The sequence below is a fragment of the Mustela nivalis genome (genome assembly GCF_964662115.1).
Source record: "Mustela nivalis genome assembly, chromosome: 20".
Lineage (NCBI taxonomy): Eukaryota > Metazoa > Chordata > Mammalia > Carnivora > Mustelidae > Mustela > Mustela nivalis.
The window spans coordinates 3,674,540-3,693,946 of NC_139039.1; the positions used below are offsets into that span (position 1 = coordinate 3,674,540).

At 44.0% G+C, this 19,407-nt stretch overlaps 1 protein-coding gene across 1 annotated transcript in view; it reads right to left on the reverse strand.

Moving 5' to 3' along the window:
* The window catches only part of HGSNAT (heparan-alpha-glucosaminide N-acetyltransferase), a 47,251-nt gene extending 43,242 nt beyond the window's left edge, over positions 1-4,009 (reverse strand). Inside the window, exon 1 of the mRNA XM_082715164.1 lies at positions 3,761-4,009. Within this exon, the coding sequence (XP_082571290.1) occupies positions 3,761-3,986 (226 nt within the window). The 5' untranslated portion in view covers positions 3,987-4,009. The remainder of the gene's footprint in view (positions 1-3,760) is intronic.
* Positions 4,010-19,407: the final 15,398 nt, after the last annotated feature.

Consider the following 19,407-nt stretch of genomic DNA (forward strand, 5'->3'; position numbering starts at 1 on the left):
TTAGTTTGGGACTTGGGGACCCATATGGCTCTGAAATGCACTCCAGACACTGGGAATTATCCTGCTTGTAATAATCACAGAAGTTCTAGCCTCTCAAAAGCTCTCAATACATGTTTACAGCCACTAACCACCACGCAAATGATCTGCTTAATACACGAACATCAGAAAGAAACGAAGAAAAAGACCAACTTAAAAGACCGTAAACCTTGAAATTGTGGCCTATGAATCTCACAAAGCTTAAAACAAGGGCGCCTGGGTGACTCAGCTGGTTAGGTGTCTGCCGGGTCATAATACTGGGGTCCTGGGATGGAACCCTGCATCATCCGCTCCCTGCTCAGTGGTGAGCCTTCTCCCTCTCCTTCTGCCACTCCCCGGCTTGCTCTCTCTGCCAAGTAAATAAATTTTTAAAAATCTAAAAAACAAAACAAAACAAAAAACAACATGACCTATGCATACCACACAAAGGATCGACAAAATTTCAGATTTTGTTCAGATTTGGAGCTGAGAGTGCCATTAGAGCCTTATACTTAAATCACACCTCTCGGTTATGCCGAGAATCTGATCGAAAGGTGGAAATTGTTGGGCGTCTGGGTGGCTCAGTGGGTTAAGCCTCTGCCTTTGGCTTGGGTCATGATCTCAGGGTCCTGGGATGGAGCCCCGAATCAGGCTCTCTGCTGAGCAGGGAGCCTGCTTCCTCCTCTCTCTCTGCCTGCCTCTCTGCCTCCTTGTGATTTCTCTGTCAAATAAATAAACAAAATCTTTAAAAAAAAAAAAAAGAAAAGAAAAGAAAGGTGGAAATTGTTAACAAGGAGACAGCAGGCCCCAAATGCAGTCACTTATGGTACACCCCACCAAGACTTAATACCTAACTGCACCTTCACCTCTCAGAAAAGTGACCTTTAGGCAGCCAACCTGAAACTTCCTGGTCAGCACTGGACCCCTTTCATTACCCTTAGAAGAACATCCTGGCCTAAAATGCATTCTTTGCTAATGATTTCCTTTTTTCCTTTCCCTCTCTGCCTCTTAAAACATTTCCTTCTCTGCTGCTTGAGGGAGCTTCCTTCCGTTTGCTAGATGGGATACTGGCCAATTCATGAATTACTGAATAAAGCCAATTCGATCTTTACATTTACCCAGCTGAGTTTTGTTATTTAACACCCCTTCCGTCTTCAGGCTCTGGGGATTGATCATTTCTTTACATAGCACAGATGTCAAATCTTTTGTCAAACCTGTCAAAGACATGTGTCATACCATGTTTTCAAATAGTTATTTTTAGTTTCCTTGCTCAGTTTTGATAGTTTTCATTTTCAAATTTATAGTCACTATCCATTTTTCATAGTTGGAATAACTAATCCTTTTATCCATATTCTTGATTCTTTGGTAGTAGGTGGAGTAAGTTGCTTGATTTATGCTTCATTTTCCATAGGAATTTCAGACTTTAACAGTTTTTTTTTTTTAAGATTTTATTTATTAATTTGACACAGAGAGAGAGAGACAGCACGAGAGGGAACACAAGCAAGGGGAGTGGGAGAGGGAGAAACAGGCTTCCTGCAGAGCAGAGAGCCCAATGTGGGGCTCAATCCTAGAGCCCTGGGATCATAACCCAAGCTGAAGGCAGATGCTTAACAACTGAGCCACACAGGTATCCCTAGACTATAAAAGGTCTTAGTAGTCATCATAAGGATGCAACTCCCAAGCCATCCACTATGACATCTAAATTGAACTTGATGCTCAGTTTCAAGAAAAAGCTGCCAACTTCTGATACTGATGACCTTAGAAATACCAGGGTAACACTCAATGACTATTATATCCAAAACAATTCTTTCCTCCTCTCCTGTCTACAGTGTCCTGTGCCTGAGTAACCGTGCCATTGATATATTAGAATTTTGTTTCCAAATATTTAATTTCTGGTTCTAGCTCTCTGCTCATGAGTTTCTTTGAGGAACAAATTTTTAAAGACATTGTCTATTTACTATTATTTTTTTCTTTCTACATAACTGGAGTCCTCAAATCAAGCAGAGACTGAGTTCTTAGGAGGAAGTTGTCCAGCCCTAACCTGAACTCCAGGTGGCACTAAAAGCTTAGCTGTCCTCTCAACACAGCTTCATGAAGGTTCTGGAGTGGATCACTTAAAAATATTAATATGTTCTCCCTCACTCCACTGAATTACTATATACAAACCACCTTTTTCCTAAAATAATTCCTGCTATTAACTGGTGCTAAAGTATAAAGAAAAAGAATTGCCCCCTGACAACTTAGGACTGGCGTGATTACATAACCTCTTAGGGTCCATTTCCTCCAATATAAAGGGGGGGTAGAGGAGACAGAGTCAGGGGTGGGGGAGGCAGTTAATACAAAATGTTATCCGCTAAGATGGTTTCCCAAAACTCACTTTGTCTTTGCCCTACAAGATTCTGTTTGGGGAGGTGGGGCCGTCTGAAGTACACGCACCGACGCCAAACCCCCCCATTCTGATACAGAAAGGGGGATGGGAGGAGGGGGCAGGGGACAGGCAGACCTTTCCCCAAACCCTGACCAAGTAGGGTTTGCTGCATTTGACGGATCCCACAATCGCTGAACAAAGCATCCCCCGGGGAGGAACTGGGGGCTATCATCGGGGCCATCAGGTCCCAACGGAGCCCTGGGATGCCCGTTTCGGGGGCTCTAGGGGAGTACTTTTCACCATCCCCTCCCCCGAGAAAGGGGAGACCAGGCAGATCATGAAAACACGAGCGGAGCTGAGTGCGGACACTCCCAGCCGCGCAGGAGACTCACCCCCCGGCAAAACACCCCGCGCGGCCCCTCCCAGGCCAAGAACCTCGTTCCGTGGCTTCCCAGCGAACCCAGGCCGCGACTGTCCCTCGCATCACCTCAGAGGGAAAATGTGGCTGCGGGCGCTCGCTACGGGCGTTCGAGTTTCGCCAGCGCCTGGGACCGACGCCCCCCCTGCGCCGCCGGCGGAGTTTTTAACTCCAGGTCGGACGTGCGCTCTGGTGCCCGCGCGGGGAGTTTGGTGCCCGCGCGGCGGAGGCTCTTCCCCGCCCAGGGCAGGCCCGGGCTGCCGCGCGGCGTGCCCCGTTGGCGGCCCCGGACGGCGGCTCCCGGCTCCAGCCGCCCGCCGCGCTGCTGCCACGCGCCACGTCCTCTGTCCCTTCGCGGAGCGGACTTGGCCGGCGCAGCGGCCCCGCACACAGAAGCTGGCGGAGGGCGGGCCGTCGCGCACACCCCTTTCCGGGCCGGTCCGCCTCTCACTTAGCCGTACGTTTGGGGAGTAACAGGTCTCCCCATCAGATGCTAAGACAAAAGTCGCCTGGAGACCTGGGTGCCCGGCAGCCTCAGGGCGCGCGCGCGGGCGAAGGGGCGCGGGGTTGCACCGCTCCGCGGCTCTCCCGGCTCCCCGCGGCCCTCCCGCGTGTTTCCCGGCCGGGTGGCGCTCTGGGGACGCTGCGGTCGGGCCCCTCCGCGGGACCAGCCCCCGAGCCCGCGAGGCTGACCCGCGCCGTATCTGCGACAGCGGCCAAATGTGCCGAGACCCCCGGCCCGGGGGACGCGTACTACGGCGCACAGCGAACAGAAACTAGTTCCGGAGACCGGCTTTCTCCAGAGCGCTCGGCCGCGGCGCTGCCCAGCCGGGAGGGCGCGGCGCGTAGTCCCGGAGGAGGGGACAGTCGCGCGGACCCAGCGGAACAGGCGGCGGAAGGGGGCGCAGCGGCTCGGGGTCCGCTGAGCAGCCCGGGCGGGAGCCGCGGCGCGCACTCACCTCGCGGTGGGGCGGCCTCGGCATCGCGCTCCGGGGAGCCACCGGGGGCCAGCACTGCGGCGCTCAACACCGACGCGGCCAGCAGCAGCGCGGCCAGCGCCGGGCCCGCGCCCCGCGCCCCGCTCATGCCGCCCGCCGCCGCCTCGGACACCGCTCCGCCGCCGCCGCCGCCGCCGCGCTCCCGGGTCCTGCGCTTCTCCACGGCGCACGGCCGCGCGCCCGTCATCGCCTCCCTCCCGGCCGCCGTCACCGCCGCCGCCGGACTCACCCTCGGGGGCGGGGCGAAGCGGGAGCCGGGGGCGGGGCGAAGCGGGAGCCGGGGGCGGGGCGCGCGGGTCGCTCCGGCGTCCAGGCCCGGCGTCGGAAGGATCCGCGAGCGCAGTGAGTAGCCGAGAGTCTCTCCCAGCGCGTCGGGCACTTTGTCCCGCGGACACAGGCCGCCTGCAGGCCACGAGCCTCGGCTCTCCAGTCTCTGGCCACTCCCCTGAGCAACTTTCTGCCCCAGCGCCGGGTACAAACGGGCGTTAGTGTCCTCTGCCCCCGGTTCTGGAAATGCCTTGGTAAGCAAGACAGCCAGAGCCCCAGCTCCCAGGGAGTTCACCCTCCAGAGGCAGAGATGCGCCTCCAAAGCCACCGTGAGGTGCCCCCACCCTGAAGCTCTGTGTCGGTCTCCGGTGCAGTTAGAGGCGCGCGGGCACGCTGACGCCGCAGGTGCGCTCCTGTGCACCCGCGAAACTGTCACACGTTTGAGACACGTCCGGTAATGCTTGTAGCACAGTGCGTGGGAATTTCAGAAACCTGCGAACACTCTAAACGTCTGTCAGTGGAGAAAACGGGTAAACTGCGGTATAATATATACAGCTGTAGAAATGATCTCGAGTTATGGCTCTCAACATGGATGAGGCACAAAAATAAAGCTGAGGGCAAAATGCAAGTTGCACAAATATCTTTGGAATAACTTATATGTAAAGTGTAGAGCCAAGAAAAACAATACTATATGTTGTTTAGATATATATGCACATGTAATAAAAGTACAGAGACCTGTGGAAAGATAAACACTCAATTCAAGGAATGGTTGGGAGTAGGGAGGGAGCAAAATGTCATTACCCTGGGCTTGGTCTGGCAATGTTTCGTAGCTTAACTACGGTGATAGGCATATGAGGGATCCCTATATTACTTTATTTTAAAGATTTTGTTTGTCAGAGATCACAGGCAGGGGGAGCAGGAGGGAGAGGGAGCAAGGAGCCCCATGCGGTGATTCATCCCACGACCCTGGGATCATGACCTGAGCCAAAGGCAGACGCTTAACTGACTGAGGCACCCAGGTGCTTCCCCCGTATTATTTTTCATACTTCTCTGTATGTTTGAATTACCTGACGATTTTTTAAAGCGATAGCACAGTATGATGAGTGCTGAGTTGGTAGAAGAACAAGATGCTAAGACAGTATTTGACAGAAGCACGCAAGCTAGTCTGGGAAGACTCCCAGAAAGACTGACATTTAAACCAAGTTTGAGGGATCTTGGCCAGGGCAAAGGAGGAAGTGTTCCTAACAGAAAGAACAGCCCTTGCACAGGCTCCGAAAGCAGGAACCCAGTGTCAACTGAAGCAGAATTCTGCGACAGAGCTAGTCAACAGAATGAGGTTTGTGCAGGTGCTTGGGTGGATTAGTGGGTTAAGCACCTGCTTTTGGCTCAGGTTGTGATCCCAGAATCTGGGGATTGAGTCCCACATCAGGCTCCGTGCTCAGCAGGAAGCCCGCTTTTCCCTCTGCCCCTGCCCCTTTTCCTTCCCCAGTTGTTCCATCTCTTTCCGTCTCTCTCTTGCAAAAATAAATAAAATTTTTTTAAAAGTAACTGAGTTTGGGCTTCTTCCTAAGGGCCATAGCAAGCTGTTGATGAGTTGTAAGGTGAAGAATAACTTTCAGGAAAATGATGGTCATGGATTGTCTCACAGTGGTGGTCACATTATTTTTCTCAGAGAAAACAAGCCTCTATGCCTGAATGTCAGAAAAAGTTCAGTTACTCCCTCTTTCTTCTTTGCCCCACGGTTCAGAATCTTAAGACTCAAGGAACAATGGTGTCTAGGCCATCTGGCAAGTCCACTGCCACCACGTTGTCTACTGTCCAGCAGCTGCTTCTGGTCCCCACAAAACCAGAATGGGCTACAGGGACCATTGGGTAGATGTATCCCTTTCCCTTCTCTCCTTGAGGACAGCTCTTTTAGCTTTGTTCCCATGGCCAGGAGAGCCTGGAGTTCCTGTTTTAGAGCAGTGCTTGACTGTCCACCTAGAGTGCCCTTCCAACAGATACCTGCTGGCTCTCTCCCTCACTTCACCCAGGTCTCAGCTCAACTATTAGCTTTTCAAGGAGGCTATCCCCATTACCCTTATCTAAAGCTAAAACATCCTCCACCCCTGTGCCTCACTGTATCTGCTTTGCTTTCTTCCTTGTATTCATCTCCACCTGACATTATAGTATGTATTTGTTTATTGTTTCTCTGGCACTAGAGTGTAAGCTCCATGAAGGCAAATAGTTTGTCCTGAGGACAAGAACCTCCTCTGTTAGGCTATGCTGCACTAATGAGCAACCTCCAAATCTCTTAGCTTATCTCAACAGTTTACTTCTTACTCACACTTATACCCAAAGCTTCATTGCAACAGGAGCTTCTACCACTCTTGCAGCAGTGGGGAGATAATGTAGCAAACCCCACACTGGCTTTTAAAGCTCCTTCCCTAAAGAGATGCCTGTGACTTGAATTCACATATTAGCATCCAAATCAAGTCACATGGCTGCATGCAATGAACATGTGCGGGGTGGGGTGGGGACCACTGAAGGAAATTCAATACCCATTCAACCCTCAGCTAATAGAAGGGAATAGAATAGAAGGGAATTTCTTCAATGTGATAAAGAGCATTTACCTTAGTGCTAACATGACATTTGGAGGACTGAATGCTTTCCTCCTAGGACCAGGAACAAGGCAAGATTATCTGCCCTCACCATTTCTACTAAACATTGTTCTGGAGGTCCTGGTCAGTGCAAAAAGGCAAGAAAAAGAAATTAAAAGCTTACACATTGTATTTATTCAGAGATGGTATGATTGAATATGTAGAAAATCTCAAGGAATCTACCCAAAAAAAGCTACTAGAAATCCAAAGTGAATTTAGCAAGGTCACAGAACTCAAAGTCAATATATAGAACTCTACTTTTATATTATAGACGTAAACAACTGGAACTTGACATTTTTAAATAGCATTTACAAAAGAGTTTTTAGAATGAATATATAGCAGCAAATTTAATAAAACTTAAGATTTGAACATAGAAAACTATAAAACATTGATGAGGAAAGTTAAAGAAGATCTAACTAGTTGGAGAGAAATACCATCTTCATACATTAAAAGAATCATTGCTGTTAAGATGCCAATTGCTTCCAAATCAATCAATCCCAATCAAAATTCCAGCAGGTTATTTTGGTTTGTTTTTTGGGGTTTTTTTTGCACATGTGAAGAAATTGAGAAATGATTCCAAGATGTATATGGAAATGCTAAGGGCCTAGAATAGCCAAAATCATTCTGAAAAAGAAAAGTTACAAGAATTGCATTATCTGGTTTCAAGATTAATTATAAAGCTATAGTAATCAAGATAGTGTTTTGGGGACACCTGGGTGGCTCAGCTGGTTAAGCATCTGCCTTCAGCTCAGGTCATGATCCCAAGGTCCTGGGATCAAGCCCCACATTAGGCTCCTTGCTCAGCTGGAGGCCTGCTTCTCCCTCTCCCTCTGTCATGCCCCTGCTTGTGACAAATAAATAAAATCTTAAAAAAAAAAAAAAGATATTGTGTCTTTGGTGTAAAGATAATACAGATCAGTGGAATAGCATAGAAAGCCTAGATATAAACACACACTACTGGGTTTTCACCACATTTCCAAAAGAATTCAATAGGGGAAAGGATATTCTTTTCAACAAATGATGCCACAATTAAATGATTCACTGTGACCCTTACCTCATACCACACACCAAAACAAAACAAAACAAGAAAACAACCCACAAACCAAACAAATTAAAAAATAGCTTAAAGACCTAAAAGCTTAAACTATAAAATTTCTGGAAGAAAATATAGGAGAAAATACTTATGACCGGGTGCTTGGGTGGCTCAGTGGGTTGGGCCTCTGCCTTTGGATCAGGTCATGATCTCAGGGTCCCGAAATCGAGTCCCGCATCGGGCTCTCTGCTTGGCAGGGAGCCTGCTTCCTCCTCTCTCTCTCTCTGCCTGCCTCTCTGCCTACTTATGATCTCACTCTGTCAAATAAATAAATAAAATCTTTAAAAAAAATTTATGACCATGGATTAGGCAAAGATTTCTTTTTTCCTTTCTTTTTTTCCTCCTCTGTATAGCATTTATTAAAAGAAGAACCAGTTAGGTACTGGGTGAAAGATTTCTTAAATAGTATATAAACCTTTTTTCTTTTTAAATTAAATACCCTAAAAAATAAAAAGCTAAAGACACTGTTAAGAAAAAGAAAAGAAGGAGCACCTGGGTGGTTCAGTTGGTTAAGCCTCTGCCTTCAGCTCAGGTCATGATCCCAGGGTCCTGGGATTGAGTCCTGCATCTGGCTCCCTGCTCAGCAAGGAGTCTGCATCTCCTTCTCCCTCAGCTCCTCAACCCCTCCCCACTTGTGCACATGCTCTCTCTCTCTTTCTCTCTCTCTCTGTCTCAAATAAATAAATAAAATCTTTTTAAAAAAGGAAAGGAGGGGCTCCTGGGTGGCTCAGTGGATTAAAGCTTCCGCCTTCGGCTCAGGTCATGATCCCAGTGTCCTGGGATCGAGCCCCACATCGGCTCTCCACTTCGCAGGGAGCCTCTTTCCTCCTCTCTCTGCCTGCCTCTCTGCCTACTTGTGATCTCTGTCTGTCAAATAAATAAATAAATATTGGGGGGGGGGGGAAGAAAAGGAAACCCACTGACTGTGTGAGAAAAGATTTGGAAAACATATTTAATAAGAGGATCTTAATTCCAGAATATGAAATGAACATTTACAATTCAGTAATAAGCAAATGACTCTTTAAAAATGCACAAAGGGGCACCTGAGTAGTTTCATCAATTTAGCGTCTGCTTTCGGCTCAGGTCATGATCTTAGGGTCCAGGGATCCAGTCCCACATCAGGCCTCAGGTCCAGCTCCCTGCTCAGTAGGAGCCCGCTTCTCCCTCTGTACCCCTTTCCCAACTCCTGCTTTCTCTCTCTCAAGTAAATAAATAAAATTTTGAAAGAAAAATCCTTAAAAAAGAAAGATATATACTATATTGCCTGTTTCCATTTATATGAAGCTCTGGAAAAGAAATTCTAATCTTTCTAGGAAGAAAGCAGGGTTCTATCCTGGAGCCAGCAGTGGGGAAGGACTGAACATGATGGGACACATAGGAAATTCCAAGAGACAGAAATGTTTTGTGTTTCATCTATAGGGGACGTGACATGAGTACATAAATATATCCAAACTCATTAAGGGACGTTTGGGTGGCTCAGTCAGGGTTATTACTCTGCCTTTGGCTCAGGTCATGTTCCCAGAATCCTGGGATTGAGTCCTGAGTTGGGAGCCCTGCTCAGTAGGGTGTCTGCTTCTCCCAGTAGATGGTTTCACATTTCTGGGTTCCAAAACTACAAAGCTGTGTAATCAGGGGCATCTGGGTGGCTCAGTAGGTTAAAGCCTCTGCCTTCAGCTCAGGTCCTGATCCCAGGGTCCTGGGATGGAGGAGGGAGCCTGCTTCCTCCTCTCTCTCTGCCTGCTTTTCTGCCTACTCGTGATCTCGGTCTGTCAAATAAATAAATAAAATCTTAAAAAAAAAAAAAAAAAGGCTGTGTAATCAAAACAGCGTGGTATTGGCATAAAGACAGAGATATAGACCAATCCAAAGGAATAGAAAGCCCAGAATCAACTTACATATATACTCAAATAATTTTCAACATGGGAAAAAACAATGTTATCAGCAAATGATGTTGGGGAAATTGGATATCTACATTAAAAAAAAAACAAAAAACAAAAAACCAGAAGTTGGACCCTTTCTTTTTTTTTTTTTAAGATTTTATTTATTTATTTGACAGACAGAGATTACAAGTAGACAGAGAAGCAGGCAGAGAGAGAGGAAGGGAAGCAGGCCCCCGGCTGAGCAGAGAGCCTGATGTGGGACTTGATCCCAGGACCTTGAGATCATGACCTGAGCCAAAGGCAGCGGCTTAACCCACTGAGCCACCCAGGCGCCCCAAAGTTGGACCCTTTCTTACACTGTGTACAAAAGTTAACTCAAAATGGATCCAAGACCTAAACATAAGAGCTAAAACTATAAAATTCTTAGAAGAAAGTATATGGGAATAGCTTTATGACACTACGTTTAGCAGTCAGTTCCAAGGTATGACACCAAGAACAAAGGCAACAAAAGAAAAGATAAATTGGACTTCATCAAAATTAAAAACCTTTTTGCATCAAGGGACATGATCAGTAGTGAAAAGGCAACCACAGAACGGGAGAAAATATTTGCACATCATATGTCTGATAAGGGATTGATGTCCAGTATATATAAAGAACTCCTACAACTCAACAGCAACAAAACAAGCAATCAATTTTAAAATGGGCTAAAAACTTGAATAGGCATTTCTCCAAAGAAGATATACAAATGGCCAATAAGTACATGAAAAGATGTTCACCATCACTAATCATGAGGGAAATGCAAATGCAAACCAGGAGATACCACTTCACACGCATTACGGTAGCTAACTAAACAAACAACGAAAGGCCCATGAGGGGTGCCTGGGTGGCTCAGTGGCTAAGCCTCTGCCTTTGGCTTGGGTCATGATCTCAGGGTCCTAGGATCGAGCCCCACATCTGGTTCTATGCTCTGTGGGGAACCTGCTTTCGCCTCTCTCTCTGCCTACTGCTCTGCCTACTTGTGATCTCTCTCTGTCAAATAAATAAATAAAATTGTTAAAAGAAAAAAGGGGGGGCAGGAAATAACAAGTATCGATGTAGATGTGGAGAAATTGAAATCCTTGTGCATATTGCTGGTGGGAATATAAGATGGAATCACTCTATGGAATATGTTCCTAAACATAGAATTACCATATGACCCAGAATTCCACTTTTGGGTAAATAACCCTCCAAAATTAAAGCAGGGAATCAAAACAAATATCTGTACACTTGTGTTTTTAATAACGTTATGTTGGTGCAGGGACTCAAGGGGGTGGAGAGGGGGTTGATGAGTTGATGTTTGTCGAGTACAGAGTTTCAGTTGAGGAAGATGAAATCAGGTTCTGAAGATGGATGGTGGTGATGCCTGAACAACAGTGTGAGTATATTTAATGCTACAAAACTATACATTTACAATGGTTAAAATGATACATTTTTTGTACATTTTACTACAAAAAGGAAGGGGTGAACCATCCTGGAAGAAAACTATTTCTATTTTACATTTAAGAAATGATGGGACGCCTGGGTGGCTCAGTTGGTTAAGCAGCTGCCTTTGTTCTGGTCATGATCCCAGCGTCTTGGGATCGAGTCCCACATCTGGCTCCTTGCCTCACAAAGAGCCTGCTTCTCCCTCTGACTCTGCCTGCCACTCTGCCTGTGCTCGCTCTCACTCGCTCTCTCTCTGACAAATAAATAAATAAAATCTTTTTTAAAAAAAATGAAGATCTGAAGCAGCTGGGTGGATCAATGGGTTACAGCCTCTGCCTTCGGCTCAGGTCATAATCCCTGAGTCCTGGGATGGAGGCCCGCATCAGGCTCTCTGCTCCGCGGGGAGCCTGCTTCCTCCTCTCTCTGCCTGCCTCTCTGCCTACTTGTGATCTCTGTCTGTCAAATAAATAAATAAAATCTTAAAAAAAAAAAAGAAAGAAAGAAAGAAAGAAAGAAAGAAAGAAAGAAAGAAAGAAAGAAAGAAAGAAAAGAAATGAGGATCTGGAGACACGTGTGTGGTTCAGTCAGTGAAGCGTCTGCCTCCTGCTCAGGTCATGATCCTGGGGTCCTGGGACCAAGTGCGCATCTGGCTCCCTGTTCAACAGGGAGTCTAATTTTTCCTCTCCCCCCCACATGTGCTTGCGTTCACGCACTCTCTCTTTCTCTCTTCCCCTCTCTGAAGTAAATAAATAAACTCTTAAAAAAGAAAAAAGTGAAGAAAGAACTGAGAGGATCCGTGAGACAATTTCCACAGTTAAGGACATTCAAATTGCAAGTTTCAGAAACCAAATCTAAAAATATATTAAATAAAGCCCAAATATAAAAAATATATTAAATTTATATTAAATAAATTAAATATATTAAAAATATATTTAAACATATATTACATAAAAATACATTAAATAATAAAAATATATTAAATATATTAAATAAATATAAATAAATAAAAATATATTTAAAATAATATATTAAATAAATTGTATTAAATAATTTAATTAAATAAATTAAATTTTAAAAATATATTAAATAAAACTCCAAAAAGACTGCAGTAAGATGCCCACACCATACCCATTAGGTTGGCTATAATAAAAAAGTCAGCTAATGTAGAGAAATCTGAACTTCCACATGTTGCTGAAGGGAATGTAAAATGGTATAGCTTCTTTGGAAAATGGTCTGTTTAATGGCAGTTCCTCAGATGATTAAACGTAGAATTATCATATGACCTAGTAATTCCACTCCTGGGCGTATAGCAAGAGAAATAAAAAGGGGGCACCTGGATGACTCAGTTGGTTAAGTGGCTGCCTTTGGCTCAGTTCATGATTCCAGGGTCTTGGAATTGAGCCCCATGTCGGGCTCCCTGCTCAGAAAGCCTGCTTCTCCCTCTCCCTCTGCCTGGCTCTCTGCTTACTTGTGCTCTATCTATCGAATAAATAAACAAAATATTTTTTAAAAAAAGAAATAAAAACAAGATTTGAACACAAATGCTTTACCACCATTATTTATAATAGCCCAAAGTGGAAACAACCCAAATGTCTATCAGTGGATTAAGGATAAACAAAATGGGTTCTATCCATGCAATACACTATCACTTGACCATAGAAAAGAATGAAATAATGATACATACAACAACTTGGATAAACCTTGAAAACGCTGAGTGAAAAAAAAAACCATGCTGAGTAAAACAAGCCAGACACACAAATCCACATAGTATATGATTCCAGTTGTATAAAGTCCAGAATAAAGAAACTCATAGACATGGAAAATCAATTAGTGGTCGCTAAAGGGTAGAGGTTGGGAGGAATGGGAGGATAGGGGACTACAGGTAATGAGTGCGAGGCTTCTTTTTGAGGTGATGAAAATGTTCCTATTCTTTTTCAGCTTTGAGGGAAACTGACAAATAATTGAAAATAAAAGTGTATATGTTTGAATTGCACAACATGATGACTGGACATAAGTATACTTTGTGAAGTGATATAAACAGGTTAATTAATACATTCATCACCTTACATATGTACCCTTTATTCCCCCTTCGTAGTGCCAACATTTAAGGTCTACTCCCTTATAAAGCTTCAAATATGGGGTGCCTGGGTGGCTCAGTCAGTTAAGTGTCTGACTTAGGCTCAGGTCGCGATCCCAGGGTTCTGGGATCGAGTCCCACATTGGGCTCCCTGCTCAGTGGGGAGCCTGCTTCTCCCTCTACCCCTCCCCACTGCTCGTGCTCTCTCTCTCACTTTCAAATAAATAAACAAATTTTTTTAAAAGCTTCAAGTACACCACGTAGTATTAATTATAGTCATCATGCCATATACCCCATCCCCATGGCTTACTCATCTTGGACCTGAAGTCTTGTACCCTTTCACTAACATCTTCCATCTCCTCCCACGTCAACCCCAACCACATACAAATGAGATCATGCAGTATTCGTTGTTGTCTGCTGGCTGATTTCACTTGGCATAATGTCCTCTAGTTTCATCCCTGTTGTTGCTGATGGTAGGATTTCCTTCTTCGCACAGGTTGAATAATGTTACATTAAATATAATATACATATATTACATATAATTTGTTACAGTTATACTTATATATAGTCCTGTATGGTCATACATATGTAAATATACACACATACACATATCTTTTTTTTTTTTAAGATTTTTTAATTTGTTTATTTGACAGAGAGAAATCACAAGTAGATGGAGAGGCAGGCAGAGAGAGAGAGAGGGAAGCAGGCTCTCCGCCGAGCAGAGAGCCCGATGCGGGACTCGATCCCAGGACTCCGAGATCATGACCTGAGCGGAAGGCAGCGGCTTAACCCACTGAGCCACCCAGGCGCCCCTCATACACATATCTTTTTAACCATTAATCTGTCCATAGATGGGCAGCTAGATTGTTTCCATATCTTGGCTATTGTGAGTAACATTGCAGTAAAGATGGGAGTACAGGTATCTCTTTGAGATACTGTTTTTGTTTCCTTCAGCTATAAACCCAGAAGTGGGATCCCTGGGTCATACAGTAGTTCTGTTTTGCTTTTATGTATTTATTTGTTTGTTTGTTTAATTGAGAGAGAGAGAGTGCAGGGGTGGGGAGGGGCAGAAGGAAAGAATCTTTAGCAGGCTCTATGCTCAGGGCAGGAACAAACACGGGGCTCGATCCCATGACCCTGAGCTCCGCACCTGAGCAGAAATCAAGAGTCTGACACTTAACTGAGCCACCCAGGCGCCCCTCTATTTTTAATTTTCTGAAGAATCCATGTACTGTTTTCCATAGTGGCTGCACCAATTTACATTCCCACCAACAGATTCCACATCCTCGCCAACACATTTTATTTATTTCTACTGTCTCTTTTATAAAAAACCATCCTAACAGTATAAAGTGATAATCTCATTGTGGTCTTGATTTGCATTTTCCTGATGATAAGTGAATGTTAAGCACCTTTTTATGTAGCTCTTGGTTGTTTTTTAAGTCTTCTTTGGAGAAATGTCTATTCAAGTCCTATGCCCATTTAAAAATCTGATTATTTAATTTTTTTGTTCATATATTTTGGATATTAACCCTTTATTAAATATATGGTTTGAAAATATTTTTGCCCATTCTGTAGGTTGCCTTTACATCTTGTTTCCTTTGCTGCACAGAAACTTTTCAGTCTGATGTAGTTCCACTCATTTTTGTTTTTCTTGCCTGTGCTTTTGACATAATATTTAAAAAATCACTGCCAAGACCAATGTCAAGGAGCTTTGCCCCTGTCTTCCCCTCAGAGTCTTATGATTTCAAGTCTTACATTTAAATCTTAAATTCGCTTTGAGCTCATTTTCAAGAGTGATGTAAGACAGGGGGCAATTTCCATTCTTTAGCATGTGCCTGTCCAGTTTTCCCAACACTATTTATTGAAGAGACTATTTATTGAAGAGACTCTCCTTTCCCCACTGTGTATTCTTGGTGCCCTTGTCAAAGATTAGTTGACCATATATGCTTTGGTTTCTACCTGGGCTTTCTATTTTGCTCCATTGATCTACATGTCTATTTTTATGCCAGTACCGTACTGTTTTAAACAAGTTTTACAACAAAGTTTGAAATCAGGAGTTGTGATGCCTCCTCCTTTATTTCTCAAGATTGCTTTAGCTATTTGGGGTCCTTTGTGATTGCATATGAGTTTTAGAATTTTTTTTTTCTATTTCTGTGAAGACTGCCATTGGACTTTTTATAAGAATTGCACTGAATCTCTGGATTACTTTGGACATTTTAACAATCTTCATTCTTTCACTCCATGAACACAGGGTATCTTTCAGTTGTGTTTTCCTCAATTTCTTTCATCAGCCTTATTATTTTCACCTCCTGGGTTAAATTTGTTTCTAAGTATCTCTTTGGTTTTGATGCTATCGTAAAAGGGATTATTTTCTTAATTTTCCCTTCTGAATTTGTTAGTGTGTAGAAGTGCAACTGAGAGTGACAGAAGCATCAACTCTGTGAAGGACAGTTGCTGGCATCTTGGTCTTCCCTGCATGTTTCTTGCCCTCCCATGAGGTTACTGCGGTTTCTGTGATGAGCTCCCATGAAAGAGCATAGTCTGTTTCAGGCCTCAGGTCCCAGGGTAATTTTAGCTTCAAAAATGATAAGTTGGATAGGAGTGTCCAGACCAAGAAAATTAAGGCGAACCTTCATAATGGAGTATGTCAGCACTGTAAATAAGTTCTTGAATGATGTGCAAAACACAGCAAATACAAGCCATTTTTAAGCCTTAAAAATGTGTTAAATATTTACAAAAGACAGTGAAGTACTGTTATAACATGTAGACCATGTGCCTGTGAACGTGAAGGTTGTGTAAAGGGTGTAAAAAAGAAGACACTGTTATTCTGTTTCATAAAGAAACAGAAAGGGGGCACCTGGCTGGCTCAGTTGGCAGAGCATGGGACTCGATCTCAGGTTCATGAGTTCAAGGCCAATGTGGAGTGTAGAGCTTACAGAAAAGGAAGAAAGGAGAAAGAAAAGAAGGGAGGGAGGGAGGGAGGCAGGCAGACAAAACGTGTTGAAAATAATGTACATTCCAACCACAGAAGAAACTGCCGAAGAAACGAAAATGACTTACATTTTGATATGGGTTTATACAACACAGATGACAATAAACTGATTAGTATATTAAAATCAGTTTGAAAAATGGAATTCTGACCAAATTTTGACTTTAAGCCTTTTACAAAAAACAAAAACAAAACAAATAGGGCGCCTGGGTGGCTCAGTGGGTTAAGCTGCTGCCTTCGGCTCAGGTCATGATCCCAGGGTCCTGGGATCGAGGCCCACATCGGGCTCTCTGCTCAGCAGGGAGCCTGCTTCCTCCTCTCTCTCCGCCTGCCTCTCTGCCTGCTTGTCATCTCTCTCTGTCAAATAAATAAATAAAATCTTTAAAAAACAAACAAACAAACAAACAAAACAAATAAAACCCAACTCAACACTGCTAAATCCTAATGATGAACTTGGAATAGCCTATAGAAAATATGCAAAATTTATACAGGGACAGTATAAATTGTGTATGATATTTGAATGACTATAAAACTTTCATCCAGGATTTACTTATAATAAAGTTCAAAGTAGCATATGTTTAAATAAATGAACCTTGAATGCCTAAATGAACATGAAGCCTCATATTGCAGTTAGTGGGAATTATTTAGAATAGACTACCTAATAGCAAACTGAGCCAGAAAAGCTCATGGAAAATGTGGGTGTGCTTGCAAGAAGGTGTGCTGTTGACTCGTGGAGTTTTGGGTGCAAAGCCAGAAATTTCAGTGGGAGGTAAGCCTCTTCTTTGGGGTATAGTTTCCCTAGAAAGAAATCTTCCAGTCTCCTGACTGGTGTCACAGTAATAGGCCTGGCTGTGAGCATGGCAGGGGAGGACTTTGTGGGGTGGAGTGGAAAATGCGGGTTGAGGCCTCTTACCATTCTTTCTGTAGAATCTCAGGTAATCCCTCCATTTTCATGATTGAATCTTGCCCCCAACATATGTTACATCTGGGGTTCCCATTTAGCTCTTTAGTTCCTTCTACAAATTGTCTTTTTTTCCTGTGGAACATAGAGAGGTAGTATCCTGACTATACATCAGTTTTGTGAAGGCAATCGGGAGTCTAACTCTTTCGTATAGGAACTTTCAACAAAACCTTGTGGCTTTCAGCCCACTCCTTACTCTCACCTTCCAAGGAGCTTGGCCTCTCCAATTTTAGAGCTTTCCAGAATTCTGAGTAACAAATGGTCTTGCTTCATGTTTGGCTTTATGCAGTTTATACCTTTTTATTTCTTTACTGCCATTCTAACTTGGTTTCAGAAGGAAGCAGAGATAAATGTGTGCAATCCATCGATGGTTAAACACATGATAAACATGATAAAAACCAATGGTCTACTTTGGTGTTTTTTGTTTTGTTTTGTTTTTTAAATTTTAAGTAATCTCTACACCCAATGTGGGGCTTAACCTCACAGCCCCAAGATCAAGAGTTGCATACTCTAACAACTGAGCCAGCCAGGCACCCACAACGGTCTTTATTTTTTTTTTTAAGATTTTATTTATTTAGGGGCCCCTCGGTGGCTCAGTGAGTTAAGCCTCTGCCTTCGGGTCAGGTCACAGTCTCAGGGTCCTGGGATCAAGCCCTGCATCGGGCTCTCTGCTCAGCAGAAGCCTGCTTCCCCCCCCTCTCTCTGCCTACTTGTGATCTCTGTCTCTCTCTGTCAAATAAAAAAAAAAGATTTCATTTATTTGAGGAGGGGGGAGAAAACAAGCAGGGCGGGGTGGGAGCAGAGGCACAAGCAGACTCCCGGCTGAGCATGGAGCCCAATGTGGGGCTTAATCTCATGACCCTGAGATCATGACCTGAACCCAAATCAAGAACCACCTAGATGTCAGAACAGAGCTGTGCCCCACCTGGAAGTTTTTTTTTAATGATAATCTGCAAGGAAAAAGTCAATTTATTTGCTTTTATGGGAATATACCACACACATACTATATGCCTATGTTTTATGATCCATATATATGGTCCCTTTACATAATTGAACTGTATTAACCAAGTAGTGATGGAGTGAATCCTGACATAATTCTGCAAATACTAGTCCTTAAATAATCCAAATAGTCCTGGAAAAAAAAATTATGAAATCCCTATTGGAGGGACCTGATGAAAGCCTGATAAAAGCCTATTTTGACAACAAAATCAGTAAAAATTAAGCCTCAAAAATTTACTCATAAGAAAATTCTAGCACCTGAAACAGTTGGAATTGATTTTTGGCAATTTATGATGACTTTCTTCAGTCTCTAAGAACCCATTTAAAAGGTTAATAACAATTGTCAGACTAAAGGGGAAAAAAAAGGAAAGAACACAGTCTAGCATAGGCTACAGTTTACATATTACACATATGGTTTTTACGCTTTAAGGGAAAAAAAATAAACCCAAGGTAACGGGTTTATTGTTGAGCTTCACAGTTGAGGTCCAGAGTTCCTGTTCTCTTCAGCTGCCTATTTCCAAATTTCTGAATCCAACCTTGGCAATGACCCTGCAGGTATACAAACTTCTGGTCGCTGGCACTGCCTTGAAGAATCTCGAGGGTCAGAGATGATCTTGGAGCCCAAGAACACTCTCAGGGGATCTCCACAGTCACAGGCTAGTCCTGTCCACTCATGATAGAAGAGAACAGCAACAACAACAAACTGAAAACACAGTGCTGTGCTCATAGGCACAAAGTCACTTTCAGAAGTGAGTACTGTGCCTTACCCATGTGAGATACTCCGTAATCGATCACATGGACTTGGGAGTGAATGAATCAAATTTTCTCTGCAGAGGAGTTAATTCCAGGTAGTAAAACTCTGACTCATGCTTAAGGTATAAATAAAAACACTGCACTTGGAGGTGTCTGGGTGGCTCTGTTGGTTAAGCAACTGCCTTTGGCTCAGGTCATGATCCTGGAGTCCTGGGATCGAGTCCCACATCCAGCCCCCAGATCCAAGAGGCGTCTGCTTCTCCCTCAGACCTTCTCCCCTCTCATGCTCTCTCTCACTGTCTCTCTTTCAAGTAAATAAATAAAATCTTAAAAAAACAAAACACTACACTTGGACGCAGTGCTCTTGCTGACGTCCTCAGAGTTCTGATTCCAAACTACGTTGTCGTGCTCAAAAAATCTGTTATTCCCTTCATTTTGTTGACCCTTCCAGAAGATTGCAAAGGGGTAGGAAAGCATGGTTTCACA